This window comes from Ornithorhynchus anatinus, chromosome 1 (genome assembly GCF_004115215.2).
Source record: "Ornithorhynchus anatinus isolate Pmale09 chromosome 1, mOrnAna1.pri.v4, whole genome shotgun sequence".
NCBI classification, from domain to species: domain Eukaryota; kingdom Metazoa; phylum Chordata; class Mammalia; order Monotremata; family Ornithorhynchidae; genus Ornithorhynchus; species Ornithorhynchus anatinus.
The window spans coordinates 2,701,734-2,725,706 of record NC_041728.1 but is presented as its reverse complement, the minus strand read 5'-3'; the positions used below and the strand labels follow the sequence as shown (position 1 = coordinate 2,725,706).

Sequence of the window (23,973 nt, the reverse complement as noted above, 5' to 3'; positions counted from 1 at the left end):
AACCACAAAGTGGCCAAGATGACGATTTTTATGTGACACGAGAATCATCTGGATGGTCATGCCAGGCGTGTGGAACATACAAGTGTATACCAGGCCCGCGCAGCGGACGGTGGGACCGACATTAGCTCACCCCGAGGGGCAGTCGTGGATGCTGAGATTCATTCAATCATTCAATCGTATTTATTGAGCGCTTACTATGTGCAGAGCACTGTACTAAGTGCTTAGGAAGTATAATTCGGCAACGATTAGAGACAATCCCTACCCAACAGTGGGCTCACAGTCTGGAAGGAAGGAGACAGACAACAAAATGAAACAAAACAAGTAGACAGGCATCAATAGCATCAATATAAATGTGAGCGAGCCCTGAAGGTGGGCAGGTGGTCTCTCTGTTGGGTGTGCATGCCCAGGCTGTTGGGGGCTGGGGTCTTGGGTCTCTTGGGCTTTGAATATTTTAGCAGAGGGGAGCGCTCTGAGGGAGACCCACGCACTAAACTCAGTCCTATCCACAGAATGGGAATCGCTAGCCTTTGGCCTCACTTGTGCATGGGGAATGAGAGGATTCGCTTCTTACCATTGGCTTTAAAGCACTCAGTCACCTCGCTCCCACCTGCTGCATCTCACTGATAATAATAATAATTAATAATAACTGGTATTTGTTAAGCACTTACTATGTGCCGAGCACTGTTCTAAATGCTGGAGTAGAGACACGGTAATCAGGTTGTCGCACGTGAGGCTCACAGTCTTAATCCCCATTTTCCAGATGAGGTAACTGAGGCCCAGAGAAGTGAAGTGACTTGCCCAAAGTTACACAGCTGATAAATGGCAGAGCGGGGATTAGAACCCATGACCTCTGCCTCCCAAACCCGGGCTCTTTCCACTAAGCCACGCTGCTTCTCTACAGCCCAGCCTGCACTTGGTTCCTCTAGCGCTGATTATTCACTCTGCCCCGATCTTAGCGATCATTCTTTCAATCGTATTTATTGAGCACGTACTGTGTGCAGAGCACTGTACCGAACTCTTGTGAGAGTATAATACTACAATAAACAGATACATTCCCTGCCCACAGTTAGCTTACAGTCTAGAGGGAGAGACATAATACGAATAAATAAATGTCGGATATGGGCAGAGGTGCTGTGGGGCTGGGAGGGAGGGATGAATAAAGGGAGCTAGTCAGGGAGTCGCAGAAGGGGGAGGAGAAGAGGAAAGGAGAGTTTAATCAGGAAAGGCTTCCTAGAAGAGATGTCTGCCAACCCCTTTCCCGTGACTTCCCCCTAAATGGGACTCCCTCTCCCTCCATATATAGCAGACCACCACTCTCCCCACCTTCAGAGCATTATTAAAAGCATTAGAGAAGCAACGTGGCTCAGTGTAAAGAGCCCGGGCTTGGGAGTCAGAGGTCATGGGTTTGAATCCCAGCTACTCCACCTGTCAGCTTCGTGACTTTAGGCAAGTCACTGAACTTCTCTGTGCCTCAGTTACCTCATCTGTAAAATGGGGATTAAAACTGTGAGCCCCAAGTGGGACAGCCTGATTACCTTGTATCCCCCCAGCGCTTAGAATAGTGCTTTGTACATAGTAAGTGCTTAACAAATACCACCATTATTATTAAAATCACATCTCCTCCAAGATGCCTTCCCCCATTTAGCCCTCTTTTCCCTGGCTCTCTCTCCCTTCTGCCTCGTCTATGCACTTAGATCTGTGACCTCTGGGTATTGGGTATTCACCCTACCCTCAACCCCATAGCACTTATGTACATATTTTTAAATTATATACTATAAATTATTTATTTATATTAATGTCCATCTCCTCCTCTAGACGGTAAGCTCACTGTGGGCACGGAATGTATATGTCAACTCTGTTATTTTGTAATCTCCGTTGCGGTGCCCTGCACATAGTAAGCATTCAATAACTACCATTGATTGATAATAATAATAATATTGATGGTATTTGTTAAGTGCTTACTATCTGCCAGGCGCTAACTTCTAAGTGCTAGGGTGGACACAAGCAAATGGAGCTGGACACCATCCCTGTCCCATGTGGGGCTCATAGTCTCAATCCCCTTTTTACAGATAAGGGAACTGAGATCCAGGGAAGTGAAGTGACTTGCCCAAGGTCACAGAGCAGACAAGTGACGGAGGCGGGATTAGAACCTGTGACCTTCCGACTCTTAGGCCGCGCTGTATTCACTAGGCCGTGCTGCTTTAGAACAGTGCTTGGCACATAGTAAGCGCTTAACAAATACCAACGTCATCATGTGGGGTCTTGTCCAGGGCAAGATGATTGAATGGGGTAGTTTACCTGTCTTAGTTGGTTGTGCTCTTTTTACCCCCCTTAAATACCCAAGGGCATTTTAAGCGGTGATTTAATCAATCAATGAATGATATTTATTGAGCGCTCACTATATATAGACTTTCTCGGGATTCGTTGTGGAATTGCCACCAATGTCTTCTGCCAGCCCATTCATTCATTCATTCGTATCTATTGAGCGCTTACTGTGTACAGAGCATTGCACTAAGCGCTTGGGAAAGTACAAGACAACAATAAACAGGGTTATCATATGATAGCACAGTCTCAGGAAGGCGGGATCACAGAAATGGGTGAAAATGTCCATCTATTCCGGTCCGGCATCCAGGGTGACAGTGACTCCCCAAAGTTGTAAAGCTGAGAAAGGATGCCCTGGATGGGGGGCAGGGGACAGGGGCGGTAACGAGGGGCAGGATCTTGGCAGGGGAGGGGAGGCTCTGGCCCCACGAGGCTGCAGGCCCCAGATAGAGCACGGGCCTGGGAATCAGAAGGTCATGGGTTCTAATCCCAGCTCCGCCACCTGACTGCTGTGTGACCTGAGGCAAGTCACTTTACTTCTCCGTGCTTCACTTACCTCCCCTATAAAATGGGGATTGAAACTGTGAGCCCCACGTGGGACGGGGCTGTGTGCAATCCGATTTTCTTGTATCCTCACCAGCGTTTAGTACAGTGCCTGGCACATAATAGGCACTTAACAAATGCCATAATCATTATTATTATGGTTGGGGTTCCCACCTGTGATTCTGTAGTAAGAGGAGATGATGCACGAGGTGGCTCCGGACGAGGTTGTTTGTATCGGCATCTGTCTCCCCTTCTGGACTGTGAGCTCATTATGGGCAGGGAATGTGTCTGTTTTTCTCTTGTTCTCTCCCAAGTGCTTAGTATAGTGCTCTGCACACAGTAAGCGCTCAGTAAATACGATTGAATGAATGAATGAGACGGGCCTCACTTGGTTGTGCCCACCCTGCTGTGGACCTAAGCCCGAGAACCTGGAGCCGGCCGGGCCCAGAGACACTAAGGAGGGAAAAAAGTTTAGAAAATGCCATGGTCCTCTCTCCTCTGAGCCGCCTCCACACTACTGAGGCCCGGATGCTCAATAGTGAATAGAGCATGGGCCTGGGAGGCAGAAGGTCATGGGTTTTAATCCTGACTTCACCTCTTGGCTGCTGGGTGACCTTGGGCAAGGCACTCACTTCTCTGGGCCTCAGTTACCTCATCTGTAAAATGGGGATTGAGATTCTGAACCCCATATGGGACAGGGATTGTGTCCAATCCACTTTGATTGTATCTACTCCAGCGCTTAGTGCCTAGCACATAGCGCTTAATAAATATCATTATTATTATTATTTATTCCATGTTTTTCTGCTTTGATCCTAGGCCTAGTTAGAACACAGCTCCACCGCGATCCTAGGCTTAATTAGAACACAGCTCCACCACAATGCACACACACATACTCACGCACACCCATGGACTCACACAAACGCACACACAGAGTCACAGATGTACACACCCACAAACCAGACATACACACCCACACATGACACATAATAATAACTGTGGTATTTGTTAAACACTTACTATGTTCCAGGCACTGTCCTAAGTGCTGGGGTGGATACAAGCAAATTGGGATGGACACAGTCCCTGTTCCACATGGAGCTCACAGTTTTAATCCCCATTTTCAGCTGAAGGAACTGAGGCGTAGAGAAGTGAAATGATTTTCCCAAGGTCACCCAGCAGCGTGGCTTAGCGGAAAGAGCCTGGGCTTGGGAGGCAGAGGACGTGGGTTCTAATCCCCGCTCTGCCACTCATCTGCTGTGTGACCTTGGGCAAACCACTTCACTTCTTTGTGCCTCAGTTACATCATCTGTAAAATGGGGATTAAAAGTCTGAGCCCCACGTGGGACAACCTGCCTACCCTCTATGTACCCTAGCTCTTACAACTGTTCTTGGCACATGGTAAGCACTTAATACATCATTATTATTATTAATAAGTGGCAGAGCCCAGGTCCTTCTGACTTCCAGGTCTGTGCCCTGCCCACAGTCAAACACAGACCCACACCCTGATGAACATAGAACTTTGCTATGCGGCCGGCCGGTATGACCTGAACCCCCGACCTTTCATCCGGCTGCCATTTTCCTCCCATCCAGGCGGCGTGCGTTTCTCCTCTCCATGATTTACAGGATGCTGGGTTAGGGAGGAATCAAAGGCCGACAGGGTCGGGGGTGAGGACCAAGTCAACCTCTCCCGGCAGTTTTCTCGGCGGCGGCGATGGCAGGGAGGGCAGATGAGAAAGAACGAGAGTAGGCACGGGTGGCATCTTTGGGCCTGGCGGCGATGGAGGTGTGGGAGTGGTGGCGGAAGCGAAAGGTCACGGGAAAAGTGTGGCCTCAGGCCCCGGAGTCCTGGGGGGCCGAATCGAACAGGAAATGGGATTTTCATGGGCAGATGTGATGAATTCTTTACTAGAATCTGTCTCCCAGCCCGGGCTCTTTCCATTAGGCTATGCTGCTTCTCTATCACAGTATCACAATCATTATTATAGTTATTATTAATAAAATGGGTCAGACTCTCTGACAGCAGCTGCTCCCCAAGTCAGCCCTTATTGGAGATGAGAGATTTGGGGACCCATTAGAGGTTCTGGAGAAAGACTCAGGAATGGTGAGAGAAGTTGCGATATTTATTGAACACTTACTGTGTGCAGAGGCCTGTACTAAGCGCTTGGGGGAGTACAATACCACAGAGTTGGTAGACGCGTTCCGTGCCCATTTCAGGGAAGGTGAAAATGTCAGGGCCTGGTCTCCCTAGTGCCGCATCTAGAGATGATTCCTGGGGTGTTCTCGGGGTCCCTGCTCATTCTCGGGATCGACCAGAAGGCCCCTTTAGGAAGAAGAGGAAAATGTCATTCCATAATGACCCTCAGGAAGCTCCCGAGAGAAAATAAATCAGCGTGAGATTCAGTAAGGCTGAATGTCCCCTTAATTTTTAACCTCAGGTTAGAGGGTAGAGTGATCCTGTCTAACCAAGAGTAGAATCTCAAGGGGGGGGGGGGTGGGGAAAAAGCTTCTCTATTTATCTCACCCTCTTGCAGTTGGCAGGCACGTGACTACCAGAAGGGGCTTGCCGAGGCACTGCTCCAGGGAAGCGCGGGTTGGGTGTTCTCACCAAAAGGGAAATTTCATTGCAGGCGGAGGCACCCAAAACTTGGGTTTTGCGAGAGGCAGCCTGCCACCCCGCCTCCGATCGAAGACCGGCACGCGTCTGCTCTGTAAACAAACGGGCTTCTGCCTTTTTATTTCTGCCGTTCAGACACCGGAGCACTGTGGGAAGAGGTTTTCTGGGCCGCCAGCTGGCTGGAACACTTGAGACTCATAACCCGCATCTCGGGGCCCTTGGGTCTTCCAACTTGGTTTGTTCTTTGAAGTACGCTGTGATGGAGACTTTTTTTTTTATGGTATTTGTTAAGCGCTCTCTATGTGCCAGGCACGCTACTGAGCTCTGGGGTAGATCCAAGCTAATCAGGTTGGACGCAGTCCATGTCCCACATGGGGCTCACAATCTCAATCTCCATTTTTCAAATGAGGCTACTGAAGCTCAGAGAAGTGAAGTGACTTGCCCAAGGTCGCACAGCAGACAAGTGGCAGAGCTGGGATTAGAACCCAGGTCCCTCTGACTTCCAGGCCCGTGCTCTACCCACTAGGCCACCCAGCTTCTCTCCCCCAACCCCCCTCTTCCCTTGCACCCAGGGGGCTGCAGGGAACGGGCAATGTGGCGCAGGAACCTGCTGCTCGTGGCAGGGTCGGGCTGGGGGGGTGAAGGGGTGGGATGAGTAAGCATCATGGAACAGCACCTGGGGGGTTCAAGCATTTGGTTATTATCTAAATTGAGTGGTGATCGGGGTGGGGAGGGGAGTTTGGCTGCTCCGGAAGGAGAGCTGAGTGAGGGGGATTGGAGCTGAGGGGAATAATGACAGAGCATCATATTTCCCTTTCCTTCCCTACTTAAGATCGGCTAATGGGTTCTTTACGATCCCGATTCAGTCGGTTTGGAACCCACGGATTTCCTCCAGAGGTAACCCGAGCCCCCGGAGGAATCGCCGGCAGCGGGTCCTTTCTCTCTCCGGGAGCGACATACGCAGTCCCACTGAGGTTGGGACCATCTCTGGCCAAAGGGTCTTTTTTCCATTAAGATGGAACACAGCCGTTTCTCCAACTTCGTCGAGCCTCAGGCAGCCATTGAATTTCACATTCGGGGTAGCCCAGACCCTTCCCCCTAACGTCACCGAAAAGCAGCGGCTCGCAAAATCAGATTTTCCCTTCGGTGGCCTGCCCTGGCCACGCATCGGCCAACCCAACTGCCGATTTGCTACATCCTCCTTCTCCCTCTTCTCTCCCTCCTCTCTCCCTCCTCTTCTCCCTCTTCCTCCTCTTTTCCTTCTCTTCCTCCATATCTCCTCTTAATCCTTTCCCTCCTTCTCTCCTCCTCTTCCTCCATTTCTCCTCTTAATCGTTCCTATCTTCTCCTCCTTCTCTACTCCTCTTCCTCCTCCTTTTTTTCTCCTCTTCCTCCTCCTCTTCTTCCTCCACCTCCCGGGCCAGAAGTCAGAAAGTCATGGGTTCTAATTCCGGCTCCACCGCTTGTTCTCTGTGTGACTTCGAGCAAGTCACTTCTCTGGGCCTCAGTACCCTCATCTGTAACATGGGGATTGAGACTGTGAGAGCTGAATAGGACAGGGACTATTTGTGTCCAACCCGATTTGCTTGTATCTACCCCAGCACTTAGTACAGTGCCCGGCACATAGTAAGTACTTAAATGCCATTATTATTATTATTATTATTCTCCTCCTTCTTCTCTTCCTCCCCTCCTCGTCCTCCCTCTCCCTTCCTCCTGCTCCTTTTCTTCCTCCTCCTCCTCTTCCCCTTCTCTTTCATCCCCCTGGCTGCAGATTTGATAAAACTGTGAACCCCACGTGGGACAACCTGATTGCCCTATATCTACCCCAGCGCTTACAACAGTGCTTGGCACATAGTAAGCGCTTAACAAATACCAAAGTTATTATTATTATAATTTACATCGCGTCTTCTGTAGGTGGTGGCTACATCTCTGTTGTAGCCCATCCCCTGCCCTTGTCACCCTCATCCTGCGTGGGGAGGGGGCGGGGAGACTCTCAATAGAAGAGACATCCCACTCCATTTCTTCCTGGCCGCCAGACCTCATAAAGAGGTTTGAGGGTCAGTCGGTCAGTGGTATTTACTGAGTGCTTACTGTGTGCAGAGCACTGTACTAAGTTTTTGGGAGAGCACAGTGCAAGAATAAACATTTCCTGCTCACAATGAGATTGTAGTCTAGAGGGTGAGCCATCCAACTGAGTCGCCTGATCCACCGGCAGTATGGGCCTTTCACCTGAGGATTCCACTTGACCGCAGGATTTCTGGCCCCACAAAGTCGCTAATAGAGCATTAGCTACGTTTAGCTCAATGACATGGCCTAGTGGGAAGAGCGCGGGCCTGGGAATCAGCACACCTGGATTCTAATTCTGCTCCCACCTCTTTCCTGCTCTTATGACCTAGGGCAGGTCACTTGGCTTTACTGAGCCCCTGATAAAATGGGGGTGAATGACCCATTCTCCCTCTCCTTAGAGAGTCCCGTGTGGGACAGGGGCTGGGTCCGACCTGATTATCTATCTCGTATCTACCCCAGTGCTTATCACATGCCTGGCATATAGTGAGCGTTTAACAAATGCCACAGGTATTAGTAGGCTCCTGTTTTTAAGTGAATCCCCATGCGGGGGCTAGTGTGGCTTAGTGGAAAGAGCACGGCCTTGGGAGTTAGAGGTCGTGGGTTCTAATCCCGGCTCTGCCACTTGCCAGCTGTATGTCTTTGGATAAGTCACTTCACTTCTCTGTGCCTCAGTTACTTCATCTGTAAAATGGGGATGAAGACTATAAGCCCCACATGGGACAACCTGATTACCTTGTATCTACTGTAGTGCTTAGAAGAGTGCTTGGCACATAGTAAGCGCTCAGCAAATGCCATCATCGTTATTATTCAAAAGCAGCCCTCAGGAAGGGCTAAAATAACCCTTTGGGGAAAAAGCTTTTTCCCTGCCCGTTTTCATAACTAGGTTAAATCCCTCCTCGTTACCTCCACCACCGAACCCAAAAAATGCCAACCCAAAGCGTCCAGCAGCCTCCGAACACCAAGGAGACTGCGCGGTCAACGGAAAAAGCAGGAGTGGTCAGAAGTGGAGCGAAACTCCCCATGGGGTAAATTGCGGCTATTTGTCCCCATTAGATTTCTCTCCTCTTCCTTCCTTGGAGCTATCTTTGAGAGAATGAATCTGAACTGGAGCTCAAGCCTCTCACATAACCTTGACAAGGCCCCTGCGTCTGCTAATGGCCCCGATTCTCGACCTCCGCCCAGGACAACACAAGTTGTGATTTTGTGACAGCGGGATGGACGCAGGTCAGACAGGAGGAATGGGGCTTGTGACACACTGAAGCGGGTGACCGGTGGCGGAAGGCTTTGGAATCTTTAAACATCGGAGAGGGTCTCCTGCCTGGTTGAAGTGTTATGGACGGATCGACTTTCCTAGGCCGGTGATACCAGAGAAGTCTCTCAGCATGCCCTCTGAGAATTGCCGCGGAGTAGCCCTTCTTTATCACACCTAGAGTGCCTTTTCTGCCCCCTAGATCATTTTTCTACAGAAACATTCAGGATATATCACCCTGCTCCTCGAAAAACTCCAGTTGTTGTCCATCCACCTCCCTATTTAACAAAAACTCCTCAACATTGGCTTTAAAGCAGTCCACCACCTTGCCCACTCCTAGCTACCTTGCTTCTCTCCTACAGCCCAGCCCACACACTTCACTCCTCTGCTGCTAACCTTCTCATTGTCCTCCATCTCCCCTAGCCCACATCCTGCCTCTGGCCTGGAACGCCCTCCCTCCTCAAATCCGATAGACAATGACTCTCCCCCCTTTCAAAGCCTCATTGAAGGCCCATCTCCTCCAAGAGGCCTTCCCAGACTAAGCCCCGCTTTTCCTCTTCTCCCACTCCCTTCTACGTCGCCCTGACTTGCTCCCTTTGCTCTTCCCCCCTTCCAGCCCCACAGCGCTTTATGTGCTTATCTGTCATTTTATTCATTTGTACTGATGTCTTTCTCCCCCCATTCTAGACTGTAAGCTCACTGTGGGCAGGGCACGTCACCGTTTATCATTGCGTTGGACTCTTCCAAGTGCATAGTACAGTGCTCTGCGGTCAACGCTCAATAAATACGATTGAATGAACGAATAATGGTGAATAATGGTGGTGATAATAATAGTAGTGATTATGATATTTACTAAGTACTTTGTGGGGAGCATTGAAATAAATGCTGGGGGAAAAATGTGCAAGTGAGAATCAGATCTGGTCCTTGACGGGGAGAGGGTGTGGGTTACAGGCACATCAGGAAGGATGACACAATCAAAACACAGATTCAACAGAAAAGACAAGGACAACTCTATATACAACAGGAGGAATAGGGCGCCCTGCCCAAAGGAGCAGAGTTTCTGACATTCCTGGCGTTCTGGAAGTCAAGAAGGGAAGCATCGTGGCTTAGGGGAAAGAGCACAGGCCGGGAGCCAGAGGCCCTGGGTTCTAATCCTGGCTCTGGCACCTGCCTGCTGTGTGACCGTGGGCGAGTCACTTCACTTCCCTGCCCCTCAGTCTCCTCAGCTGCAAAATGGGGAATCAGTGCCTCTTCTCCCTCCTACTCAGAGTGCGAGCCCCACGTGGGATGGGGGTTGTGTCCGACCCGATCAACTTGGAGCCACCCCAGCTCTTGGAATGGTGCTTGAAACATAGCCAACGCTCAACAAATGCCTTTTAAAAAAAAAAAGAAAAAAGGCCTCATGCCGAAGGAGGAGGGATGGCGGGGGGGATTGCGTGTGTGTCTGTGTGTACGTGCACATGTGCTTGGGGGACATAGTCTCTCCCAGATGGCAGGCTTCAGGAGTCCAGTGCCGGGGAACAGCCAAACTATGCGGAGGCTGGCATCCCAAGGCTTTTTCCTTCGGCAAGAAGCGAGCCCAGAGGGCTCCGGTGGGCAGGGGCCCGAAGTGGCGTTCCGGTCGTTGGCGCGGAGGGCTTGTCCAGGGTGGCGGGGCCCAGGTGCTGGGAGGACAGGTGACTAATGAGCGGGCGCGATCCTCCATGTTTGCTCTGCCTCCCGCGGCCCGGAGGGGGGGAGGGGAGGGGACGGTGGCAGGGGGGTGCGGGGGCGGAGAGCCGGGGTTGATAAAATTCCCCTTTGAACAGCGAGCGCTTCTGGTGCCGCCGTTCCACGCCTGGCTGCCGTCTGTCTGCCCGCTGCTCGGGGACCTTCCCGGCCAGTAAAAACGGGTCTTTGACCTGGGGGTGGGACCTTCCAAAAGCCTTGCCCGGGACCGGCCTTTGAGAGAGAGTGTTCCCCTAAAAGTCAGGGGCCCACCTCCCCACCTCCCGCCAGTTGGGAGGGTCACTGAGCAGAGCCCCCACACAGAGTTCCACACGGAGCGGCCTGGCAGAAGGAGCTCGGGCCTGGAAGTCAGCGGACCTGGGTTCTCACCCCGGCTCCGCTCCTGGCCTACTCCCCGACTGACCTGGGACAGGTCGGCTGACTTCTCTGGGCCTCAGTTTCCTCACCTGTAAAAGGGAGATTCAATATCTTTTTTTTGGTTTTGTTTTGTAAGAGCATTTGTTAAGCACTATAATAATAATAATGGCATTTGTTAAGCGCTTATCATGTGCCAAGCACTGTTACCGTGTGTTGAACACCGTTCTAGATGTTGGGATGGATACAAGTGAATCAGATTGGACACAGTCCCTGTCCCACGTAGGGATAGATAGGAGGCAGAACAGGAGAATTGAGGCACAGGAAATGAAGTGACTTGCCCAACGTCACACAGCAAGCACTTGGCAGAGCCGGGATTAGAACCCAGGTCCTCGACTCCCGGGCCCATGGTCTTATCAATAGGCCATTCTCCTTTTCAGACTGCGAGCCCAGTGGAGAGACAGAGACTGTCTAACCTGATTATCTTACAACTACCCCAATACTTAGGACAGTGCTTGCACATAATAATAATAATTATGGCGTTTGTTAAGCACTTACTATGTGCCATCTGTATTAGCTTGTATTTATTGTACTATTAGTGCGTGGCGCACAGTAAGTGCTTAAGAAATACCACTAAAAACCCCCCACAAACAGTTCCCAGCGGGACCCGAGCTTAGGCCAAACTGGTTTGGGCCGGGCCCCAGTTCTGTTCATCCTGCTCTGCTTCTCCTCCCTCCTTCCTACAAGGCCTCTTCCGGGCGTCTATCTCACCATCCGAGCCGGTCTGCCGTGGCTCGGAGAAGAGCTGAGGCCTCGGTAATTTAAAAAGCAAAGCTAATTAGGGTCAGGGTTAGGATAAGGCTTAGGGTTAGGCTTGGGGCTTCACCTTGGGAGCCGACTCAGCCACGCGACGTAAACCAGAGCCACCGGCAATGCCCGGCACGGTTGGGCGGGGAGGGAAGTGGTCAGTCAGTCATTCGTATTCATTGAGTGCTTACTGTGTGCAGAGCACTTGGGAGATGTGGACAACAGACGCGTTCCCTGCCTGGATACACGGCAGGGTAAGTCGAAGATGGGATGGGGGACCTATACAGGGCAGCAGTGTAGCTACCTGCCAAGCGGTCAGGAATCGGGACACTGGGGCTGGGGGAGGACTCAGACCGGGACTCGGCTTCATCCGGCCCCCTTCGGGGGCAAGGGAAGGTCAGGCCGTGGGAACTGGGTGCAGGTGGTGCTGTCTAGTGCGGGGAGTCATGGTAGCCCAGTGGAAAGAACGCAACTCACTGTGGGCAGGGAACGTGTCTGCCAACTCTGTTGTACTGTACTCTCTCAAGCGAACCAGAGCGTTCCGCACACAGTAAGCATTCAATAAATGCCCCTCAAGCCTCCCCTCCGGCCTCCGCATCGGCCCGGGTTCCTGGAGAAAGGAAAAAGTCTGCAGGTCACGGCAGGAACCCGGCACTCGACTCGCTGTGATTCACCTGACAAAGAACATGGAAAGGAAATGTTCCTCTTTGTGGAGTCGAGCCGTCGGCAAGCCCGGGCTTGCCGGGCTCCGCCGCTCTTGCCGAATGTCATTGTTGTGGTTTTGCTGCCAGTAGAGGACGGGCAAAGGGGATGCCGTGTGGCCGCTGGGCCCGCCTCGTGTGTGGGACTCTGGCCTTCCCCGATTCGCGGCCTCCTCTTCCCTCCTCGGGGCAGCGGGGGTGGGGGGTAGGGCCGGGCCGGACCCCGAGGAGATTGGCGAGTTGGGCGCATTCGTGCCAGGCGATTCCGGCCCCGGCCAGGCTGCTGGACAGCAGTATTCTTCGTGATTTGTGGACCCAGGCCGGGGGCAGACGCGCACGGGCCTCAACTCAGCCCAGCCAGTCCCGTGGGCACATTTGTTCCCGCTGAACGGCAGTGAGGCCGAGCTAGGACTGGGCCGGGGTCGGCGCCGGCGGAAAGAGCACGGGCTTGGGAGTCAGAGGTCATGGGTTCTAATCCCGGCTACTCCACCTGTCAGCTTCGCGACTTTAGGCAAGTCACTTCACTTCTCTGGGCCTCAGTCACCTCCTCTGTAAAATGAGGATTAAGACTGTGAGCTCCACGTGGGTCAACCTGATTACCTTGTATCCCCACCTGCACTTAGAACAGTGCTTGTCACATAGTGAGAGCTGAACAAATATCATTTATAGAAGCAGCTTGGCTTAGTGGAAAGAACACGGTTTAGGAGTCAGAGGTTGTAGCTTCTAATCCTGGCTCCGCACTTATCGGCTGTGTGACTTTGGACAAGTCGCTTAACTTCTCTGTGCCTCAGTTCCCTCATCTGGAAAATGGGGATGAAGACTGTGAGCCCACCTGGGACAACCTGATGATCTTGTATCTACCCCGGCGCTTAGAAAAGTGCTTGGCACATAGTAAGCGCTTAGCAAATACCATCATCATTTTTATTATTATTAATTTCTTGTAATTCCTGTCTCCCCCTCTAGACTGTGGGCTTTTTGAGGACAGGGTTCGTGTCTACTTACTCTTTTGGACTCTCCCACGAGTTCAGTACAGCAATCTGCACACAGTAAGCGCTCAATAAGCGCTGTTGATCGTTTAAGTGTGGGTCCAGGCATCTGGAGACCCGGTCACTCGTCCAGCTCCATCACTCTCCTAGTGGGTGTATTGAGTGCCCCCTCTGTACAGAGTACTGTACTGGATGCCTTCTGTGGGCAGAACTCCAAACAGGGTGCCTGCTCCCTGCAGAGCACCATATGAGGTGTTAAGAACATACAGGAGAAATAGAAAGCACATCACTTGGTCATAAGGGCCAGGCGCATCACTACTCTCCAGCGGGGGAGAACACAAACTCTCCAAAATGTAGCCGCTCGACGCGGCGTTCTTCAGGATCAACACTAGGAGATTTTGAGCCTTCAGGGAGAGAGAAGATGCTCTGTCCCACTTCTGTACAAAAACAAAAAAGCAAAGTCCCGAGCCAACTCCTCGTTCGCTGGCCAAAATGAAAGGGTAGACAGAGGAATGCCGACTCCCCGTGTCTTTTCAGGTGTACGTGCTGGGATGGATTTTTTTCCCTAAGTGGATTAATGCTCATCACTTGTGTGTCCCTGCTGCAGGAGGACTTATTCAGACTCACTCCTCCGGGGGCGGGGAAAGCAGTCTGGGTTTGGTTTCTGCCATGTAAAGAATCCGTCTTACCCGTAACACGACGCCGAAGCTGTCGGACGGGCTCGCTCCCCTGAAATCAAACTCCACGAGCAGACGTCTCGGGAGCCGGCTGCCGTGGACGCGGGTAATGGAGCCCCGATGGTTGACCGCCGCGGGCCGGGGTGGAACGGTCTGTGCGCGACCCTGCCCCGAGGCAAGGGGATGGGATGGATGACTTCCCGAAGCCCCTCCCAGCTCCAGCGCCTCGTGATTCTGCACGACGGCCCCATCGGACCCCGAGCGGCGGGTCCGGCTCGAAGAGCGAGCGGGAGCACCTGGGGCGACTCTCCGGCCATTTCTGTATTGCGAGGGCGACCACTTCCTGCCTGGAGGCGAGGCGGGAATTCTGACCGAGCCTTTTCCATAGGTTGGGAGGTTTAGGGGGAGCGTGTCGCTTGGGTCGTTGAGTTTCTCCTTTCCTCCTTCGCTTTGCCGAAGACACTTGGGATTCACGAGTTTCCTCCACCTGGGCATTTGGAATTGATGCGTCTTAATTGAAATTGGTGCGTCTTAACTTCTGGCGCCTTGGCGGGGCAGAGGCGGTAACAGCATTTCCCGAACGCCCACCTGGGGCTGGATGTTTGAGAATAATAATTATGGTCCTTGTTAAGCACTTACTATGTGCCATGCACTGTTCTAGGGGCCGGGGCACATACGAGTTAATCAGGTTGGACACCATCCCCGTCCCACACAGGGCTCACAGTCTTAATCCCCATTTTACAGATGAGGTTATGAGGCCCAGCGAAGTGAAATGACTTGCCCAAGATCACACAGCAGACAAGAAGCGGAGCCGCGATTAGAACCCAGGGCCTTCTGACTCTTGGGCCCGTGCCCTATCCACTAAGCCGCGTTCCTTCTTGTGACATTCGCAAGCGTGCGGAAGATGCAGAGGAGGCCGGAGAATGGGAAGCGGCACGGCCTAGTGGAAAGAGCCGAGGCCTGGAGGCGGGCCAGAGGATCTCATCCCAGCCGTGCCATTTGCCTGCTTGGGCGAGTCACTTCCCTTCTCTGGGCCTCGATTTTCTCGTCTGTAAAATGGGGATTCAACACCCATCCTCCCTCCCGCTGAGACCGTGATCCCCCCGTGGGACAGGGACCGTGTCCCGCCTGATTAGCTTGGGTCGACTGCAGCGGGAACCGCCTAGCGAATGCCAGGGTTGTTACCGACGAGTAAGGGTGAAGGGCCGGCGGTCCCGGCAAGGAGGCGGGGGTCCTTGGACCAAGCGGCCGTCCCCGCTCACCCTCCCCCAAATCCCCGGTCCAGCTTGTCCCGAACAGGCGGGGAACGAGCCGGGGACCCTCCGCGTGGTTCCCACGTGGGCCCCGAGGAAGCCAGTGGTCCGAGCGGGGCGGGGCCGCGGAGCAGGGATGGAGAGCGGGCCCCGCAGCGGGGGGACCTGGGCGGCAGGCGGCGGGCGGCCAGGGGCCGGCCCTCCCCGCCCTCATCAGTTAATTAAGCTTGAGGCGGTTAAGCCCAGCCGAAACTCAGCACCAACAGTCGGGTTTGAGTTACATCCGCCCGCGCTGGCATTAACAATGGATGTCAGGCCGTAGAGGCGCTGCCGTTGGGAAGAATGGGGCGCAGGAATGCTGGGTGGTTTATTGATTTATTTATTTGGGCAGGTGCAGGTTGGCCCGACTGTAGGGATCACTGGTCTGATAACAGCGAGAAAGCACTTGTGCAGCCTTATCTGCCGCATTCTGGGCAGTGAATGAGCTGGCCCCGGGCCAGGCCCATCCAGGCCCTTCTTTCCGAAAACGCTTCCAGCCTGGAAGCGTGGCCCGGCCCCCGGACTCCGAAAACGGGCAGCGTGGCTTAGTGGATAGAGGATGGGCCTGGGAGTCAGGTCGTGAGTTCTAATGCCGCTCCGCTTCTTGTCTGCTGTGTGGCCTTGGGCTAGTCCCTTCGCTTCTCTGTGCCTCCTTTCCCTCATCTGTGAAATGGGGATTGAGACTGTGAGCCCCACGTGGGACAGGGACTGCGCCCTACCCGATTTGCTTGCGTCCACCGCAGTGCTTAGTTCAGTGCCTGGCGTACAGTAAGCACTTAACAAATACTACAATTATTATTAGTATGACAGCCCAGCTAATCCGATCAATCGATCCGTCAGCTGTATTGAGTGAGCTGCTACTGTGTGCAGAGCGTTCATTCGTCGTGTTCATTGAGCACTCATTCGTTTATTCAATCGTATTTATTGAGCGCTTACCACGTGCGGAGCCCTGTACTGAGCACTTGGGAGAGTACAATACAACAATAAACACACACATCCCCTGCCCACGATGAGCTTACAGTCTAGAGACGACCTTACAGTCTTGAGCACCGTCCTGAGCCTGGGGGAGGCTACGGGAGAGTTAATACACACGACTACTGTTATATTCTCCTCTCCCAAGCGCTTAGTACAGTGGTCTGCACACAGTAAGCGCTCAATAAATACCACCCACTGACTCTCTGACAACCCCTGCCCTCAGTTTAGCGGGGGAGGCAGACTCTAAAATAAATTACAGACAGGAGGAAGTAATAGAGAATAAAGATATGTTCAGGAGTGCTACGGGGGCACCGAGTAACCAGCTGGTTCACTGGAGCAGACCTGCTGAAGTGTAGTTGGAGGGGGCTGTAGGGTGGGGAGATGAAAGGTTAATCGGGAAAGGTCTCCTGGAGGAGATGGGATTTCAGGAGGGCTTTGAAGATCTGCCGGGAGCAGGCGTCTGCCGGATGTGAAGGGGGAGGGAGTTCTGGGCTGGAGGGAGGACGAGAGCAAAAAAAAAAAAGGTGGGGAGGTAGGAGAGATAATAATAATAATAATGTTGGTATTTGTTAAGCGCTTACTCTGTGCCAAGCACCGTTCTAAGCGCTGGGGTAGATACAAGGTCATCAGGTTGTCCCACGTGGGGCTCACAGTCTTCATCCCCATTTTACAGATGAGGTAATTGAGGCCCACAGAAGTGAAGTGACTTGCCCACAGTCACACAGCTGACAAGCGGCAGAGCCGGGATTAGAACCCACGACCTCTGACTCCCAAGCCCGCGCTCTTTCCACTAAGCCACGCTGCTTCTCTATGGGATACAGCAAGTAGTTCAGCGTGAGAGGAATGAAGGATGCAGTGGGAAGAGAGGCGATTGAGAGAGCTGAAGAGATCTCGGGCCTGGAAGTCAGATGGACCTAGATTCTCATCCCGGCTCCGCCACTCGTCTGCCGGGTGACCTTGGTCGAGTCACTTCACTTCTCTATGCCTTAGTTCCCTCATCTGTAAAATGGGGATTAAGGCTGTGAGCCCCATGTGGGACAGGGACTGTGTTCAGCCCGATTATCTGGCATCTACCCCAACACTTAGTACAGTTCCTGGCACACAGTAAACACTCAACACATATCATGAAAAAAATTTTTAATGCCTTAAAGCCGACAGCCAGGAGTCTCTGATGCAGAGAGGGTTGGGCAGCCTTTGGAGGATTTTGAGGCACAGAGGAGAGCCCCGTGTAAAACAGCACTTTAGAGAAATAAACTGGGCAGCAGAGTGAAGTGCGGACTGGAGGAGAGACTGGAGACCAGATTATTACTGTTATTATTATTTTATTATATTTGTTGACCACTTATTATGCGTCGAGCACTGTTCTAAGCGCTGGGACAGGTAGAAGTCAATCAGGTTGGACACAGTCCCTGTCCCACCTGCAGCTCACAGTCCAAGGAGGGGGGAGAACAGGCACTGAATCCTCATTTTTCCAGATGAGGAAACTGAGCCACAGAGAAGTCCCAAGGTCGCACAGCAGATGTAGCGGGGGTAGGATTAGAACCCAGGACCTCTGACTCCTAGGCCCGGGATCTTTCCACTAGGCCACTGTGCTTCTTAGAGACTTTCAGAGAGGAGGCTTCTACGACTGCGCCACATCCTCCACAGTCAATCAGTAAATCAGTGGTATTTATTGAGCACTTACTGTGTGTGGAGCATTGTACTAAGCATTTGGGAGAGTATAATGTAACAGAGTTGGCATTATTGGTATTATTATTCTAGTATTTGTTAAGCAGAGGACTGTAGTAGGCACCAGGAGAGAATACGCAGAATCTGGAAGCAACGTATTTGAAAGTTCAAACATTTGGAGTGAGCTCCTGGAGGATAGGGATTATTTCTCCTGCCTCTATTTTACTCTCCCCAACTGCTCAGCTCAGTGCTCGGCACGCAATAGATTATAAGCTCCTTTATACAATAGACAAGCGGCGTGGCTTAGTGGATAGAGCACGGGCCCGGAGTCAGAAGGACCTGGGTTCTAATCCCGGCTCCGTCACTTGTCCGCTTCGTGACAAATCACTTCACGTCTCTGGACCTCAATCACCTTATCTGTAAAATGGAAATTAAAACTGTGAACACCCGTGTGGGACAGGGACTTTGTCCCAAGCAATTTGCTTGAATCCACCCCAGTGCTCAATATAGTGCCTGGCACATAGTAAGCACTTAGCAAATTCCACAATTATTCAATATATTTACAAGATTGTATTCTCCCAAGTGTTAAGGACACGTTTTCCGTCCTGAGCACAGGAAACAGTGCTTCGCCCACAGTAGACTGTAAGCTCCTTGAAGGCAGGGATCTTGTCTACCATCTCTGTTGTACTCTCCCAAATGCTCTGCACAATGCTCTGCACACGGTAAGCCCTCTGTAAATATCAGAGTTGGGTTAATTGGTGGATTAGTGTGAAGCCGTGACACGTTTCATCTGACATTTGGAGGTCGGACGATTGGTTCAATCTACAGCAGTTCACTCGCTGGGGTCATATTGAATCCTTAGAGTTGAAGGAGCCATTTTTAAACCTTAAAATAATTGAATTTTGCATTGTTGCCCCGGGCATCCTGATGCCTCTTTGGTAGGTGGATTCTTGGCCTGGCTCAGGATGGCGGGGCGAAAGGGCTGATGGTCTTTCCTTCTGCTCCTAAAACCGGAAAAACCCACGGCCCACCTGCCGCAGCGTCCAGCCGAGCGGGCCAGAGTTAACCGGGAGTCCCCTTTTTTATTGCAAATTAATTTTAATTATACCATCCCAGTCCTAGAAGGAAGACGAGACAGTCATCCCATCCATCCCCCAGCCTCCAGGCAGCCGGGGCAGGTGCTCCCTCATCGAGCCAGAATGGCTCTATCGTCAAGAAGTGAAAAAGTTGCCCGGGAAAGCCCTCTCTGAGCCAACGTTCCCAGGCCCATGAGGACGGAGCCGAAGCCAGCCAGATCCCTGCCTTTCCCTTGCCTGGCTTCCGACTGACGAAATGGAAGTTAGGGACCTGGGGAAGGTTTTGGGGTTTGTGTGTATGTTTGAGCAGTAGCATCCCAGTCTCCCCACCCCTGCTCTGCTATTCTGCCCCTCATCCCTGCCTGACGCAGAGGGCCACCAGCCCAAATAATAAAAATAATAATAACAGTGTGTGTTAAGTGCATACTCTGTGACAAGCACTGTGTTAAGCTCTGGGACAGATAAATACGTGCAGATCAAACACAGCCCAGTCCCACACACTGGGAGAATGGGAATTGAATCTCCATTTTACAGATGAGGAAACTGAGGCTCAGAGAGGTTAAGCGATTTGCCCGAGGTCACACACAGCAGACAAGTGATTAGAACCCAGGACTCCAGACTCCCAGAATGGGGCTCTGTCCACTAGGCCCCCCGCTGCCCCTCCTCTTGTCCCACCCCCTCTCCCTTCCTCTGGTCCCTCCCCTCCCTTCCTCCTCCACCCAGTGAGAGGAAAAGTAGCAGCATGGCCTGGGGGTAGAGTACGGGCCTGTGCTCGTCAGAAGGTCATGGGTTCTAATCCCAGCTCTGCCACTTGTCAGCTGTGTGATCTTGAGCAAGTCCCTTCACTTCTCTGTGCCTCAGTTACCTCATCTATATAATGGGGCTTGACCCAAACCAGTCAGGCAGTTCCTCTTCTTCGTGGAGTTTCTGTATGAAGCTGTATGCATTCGTTATGGTGTAGAGACTCTGCTTTGTCTCCCTGGGTAATAATAATGTTGGTATTTGTTAAGCGCTTACTATGTGCGGAGCACTGTTCTAAGTGCTGAGGTAGATACAGGGGAATCAAGTCCCACGTGAGGCTCACGGTTAATTCCCCTTTTACAGACGAGGTAACCGAGGCACAGAGAAGTGAGGTGACTCGCCCACAGTCACACAGCTGACAAGTGGCAGAGCCGGGAGTCGAACTCATGACCTCTGACTCTGAAGCCCAGGCTCTCTCCATCTGGAAGCAGTACGGCTGCAGCATGGTACAGTGGAAAGACCTCGAGCTTGGGAGTCAGAGTTCATGGGTTCGAATCCCGGCTCCACCGGTTGCCAGCTGTGTGACTTAGGGCAAGCCACTTAACTTCTCTGTGCCTCGGTTACCTCATCCGTAAAATGAGGATTAAGACTGTGAGCCCCATGTGGGACAACCTGATTACCTTGTATCCCCCAGCGCTTAGAACAGTGCTTTGCTCATAGTAAGCGCTTAACAAATACCACACGCTTAACAAATACCACCATTTTTTCAGGCCAGGGATGAGCGTATCCTCCTCCCCGGACCCTGGTGGTCCCAGTCCTGCCCGGGCACTCGCCATCGGAGGGGCTGAGGAGATCCCGTGGCCCGGGCTTTGGAGTCAGAGGTCATGGGTTCAAATCCCACCTCTGCCACTTGTCATCTGTGTGACTGTGGGCAAATCACTTAACTTCTCTGTGCCTCAGTTCCCTCATCTGTAAAATGGGGATTAAGACTGTGAGCCTCATGTGGGACAATCTGATTACCCTGTATCTACCCCAGCGCTTAGAACAGTGCTCGGCACATAGTAAGCGCTTAACAGATACCGACATTATTATCGGTGATGAAGATAAAGCTAGGCTTTCTCCTCAGGCCCATCGAGTTTAATTGCAGGCGGTGGCAGAGAGTGGGTTAGGAGGGGCCGATCCCTGGAAAGGACTTTTATGGGTGATCGAAATCTGCCCGGGGGCGGAAAGCTTATCCTCACACTCCCCCTCTTCCCTACCTCCCTGAGGCCGGCCCGGAGTCCTCTGCAGATAAGGCACTTGACTTGTTTCAGAGATGGCAGGGAGAGTGGGTCAGCCCAGAGGGCCAGGTGGACAGAGGTGGGCAGAGGTGGACAGAGGCCATCAGCATGCCCTGAGGGTACCCCTCCCCTAATCCCCCCTATTTCCCCTCCTTCACGGGGCACTAGAAGTCCTGAAAAGATTCAAAAGGAAAGGAGTCAAACGTCCCTCACTGTCTGGCAGCGCTGACACTCAGTCTCTGCGCATATTAAGCGCTCAATAAATATGATTGAATGAATGAATGAACTGCTAAATCTCACCAGTTCTTCCTCCCCAACTGTTTGGGTTTTTTTTTTTTTTAAATGGTATTTGTTAAGTGCTTACTATGTGCCAGACACCACACTAAACACTGGGGTAGATACAAGATAACCAGGTTGGACGCAGTTCCTGTCTCACATGGGACTCACGGTCTTAATCCCCATTTTAGAGATGAGGGAACTGAGGCCCAGAGAAGTGGAGCAACTTGTCCAAGGTCACCCAGCAGACAAGTGGCAGAGCCGGGGTTAGAACCCAGGTCCCGCTGGCTCCTAGGCCCGTGCTCTATCCACTAGGCCATCCTGCTTCTCACAGCAGATCAATGGGATCTCGACCTCCTTAACAACTGGAGCTGGGAAAGGCCGAGGGCCCAGGCTGGGAATCCTGCCTAGTCCCTGGGACCTGGTGTGGGACGGTGGGCGGCCTCTGGAAGTTTTTGAGGAGAGGAGAGAAGTGTGCTGAGGCGTGTAGCGGGATCGGAGGGGAAATAGGCTGAAGGTTGAAAGCCTGGTCGGGGGGTGAGACCGGATACGACTCGAGCTGGCTGTCTGGGTGAAGGAGGAGAGTTGGAGCCAGGAAGAGATTGGCGCTGACTCTTGTCTGCTGTGTGACCTTGGCCAAGTCTCTTCCCTTCTCCATATCTCAGTTACCTCATCTGTAAGATGAGGATTGAGACTGTGAGCCCCACACGGGACAGGGACTCTGTCCAATTTGATTTGCTCATATCCACCCCAGCACTTAGTACAGTGCCTGGCACATAGTAATCGCTTAATACCATAATTATTATTATCATCTGGAGGGAATCATTCGGTTCTGCCTGGCCAAGTGGCTCGGTGGGCGCTCAGAAGTCTCCCATTTTGTCTGGGCTTCAGGTGTGCTGTGGCCTGGAGCAGTTGGCCGGGTTCATGGGTCCAGGCGAGGCCGGCTTTAGTTTCCTCCCCTTTTATTGGAGGATCCAGGGTGGGCTGACTCGGGGCAAGCAAGGCAAGGCCTGGTGGGGGCCGGGGTGGGGAGACGTGGTGGGGTGGAGGTGAGCGGGAGGGAAACGGATGAGTGGGAAAAGACTGAACCTGCGTCTGGGTGTGGGCGCCTCTGCCTGCCATCTGACCTCTGCCGCCTCGGCCCCGGCGCCTGCCGGACCTAACCCGTCCGACTTCCTTGTCTCTTTCAGAATGGCACTCAGAAAGCCTGGGATTTCATGAGGACTCACGACAGGTAAGTGCGTAGACGCGTGTTGGCTTGGGACCAGATTCCCCTGACTGCCCGGCTGGGGGGCCTTTGTTCCTGGATGTGGTTGTGTATGTGTGTGTGTATTTGGGACTGTCCGGTCCCATCCATCTGTTGCAGTGCCATGATGTTTGTCATTCAATCAGTAGTATTTAGCCCTTACTATGTGCAGAGCACTGTCCTAAACACTTGGGAAAGTACAATACAACCGAATATGCAGACATATTCCCTGCCCATATCGAGCTTGTCGCCCGCTCTTTGATGTTCTTTGCCACCCCTTTCCAAATAGTAATAATAATAATTTGTGAAGCACTTATTATGTGATAGGTAATACAAACAAATTGGGTTGGACACAGTTCCTGTCCCAGGTGGGGCTCAGAGTCTTAATCCCCATTTTACAAATGAGGTAACTGAGGCACAGAGAAATGAAGTCATTTACCCTAGGTCACACAGCAGACGGGGCGGAGCCAGGATTAGAACCCAGGTCCTTCTGACTCCCAGGCCTGTGCTCTATCCACTAGGCCATGCTGCTTCTCCAAATCTGCCCCATCTGTTCTGGAACCACGATCCGGGTCCAGAGGGTCTGGAGTCGGGTGATACCCAGTCAGGCTCCTGAGTGTCGAATGTACCTCTTACCTCCGATATCTGCTCGATGTCATCCCCAGTGGGGAGCACCCCCAACCGCCTCAGTTCCACCTGCCCCCCACTTTGCTCCTCCCTCGCACCGGGACCGATCCTGAAGCCTAACCGGAACAGACGAGTGGAGAGAAACCCCATGCCTAGTAGCTAGAGCCCGGGCCTGGAAGTCAGAGGACCTGGGTTCTAATTCCGGCTCCACCACTCATCTGCTGTGTGGCTTTGGACAAGTCGCTTTACTTCTTTGGGCTTCAGTTACCTCATCTGAAAATGGGGACTATGACTGTGAGCCCCATGCGAGGCAGGGACTGTGTCCTATTTGAGTCGCTTGTAACTACCCCAGTGCTTATTGCAGTGTCTGACACCCCTCCTACCTCACCTCCCTTCTCTCTTTCTACTGCCCACCCCGTACACTCCGCTCCTCTGCCGCTCACCTCCTCACGGTCCCCCGTTCGCCCCTGGCCCATGTCCTGCCGCTGTCTTGGAATGCCCTCCCTCCTCACATCTGCCAAACGAACTCTCTTCCCCTCTTCAAAACCCTACTGAGAGCTCACCTCCTCCAGGAGGCCTTCTCAGACTCAGCCCTCCCATTCCCTCCGCTCCTCCTCCCCTCCCCATTCCCCCTTCTCCCGCCCTCTGCTCTTCCCCCTTCCCCTCCCCTCAGCACTACATATTTGTATACATTATTTATTACTCTATTTCATTAATGATGTGTATATATCTATGATTCTATTTATC

The 23,973-nt window shown here is 52.4% G+C and overlaps 1 protein-coding gene across 1 annotated transcript in view; it reads left to right on the top strand.

The window, feature by feature from the left end:
- NUDT14 (nudix hydrolase 14) overlaps positions 1–23,973 on the top strand; it is a 73,847-nt gene that overhangs the window by 9,525 nt on the left and 40,349 nt on the right. The window contains 1 exon segment of the mRNA XM_029073366.2: positions 22,544–22,587. Within this exon segment, the coding sequence (XP_028929199.1) occupies positions 22,544–22,587 (44 nt within the window).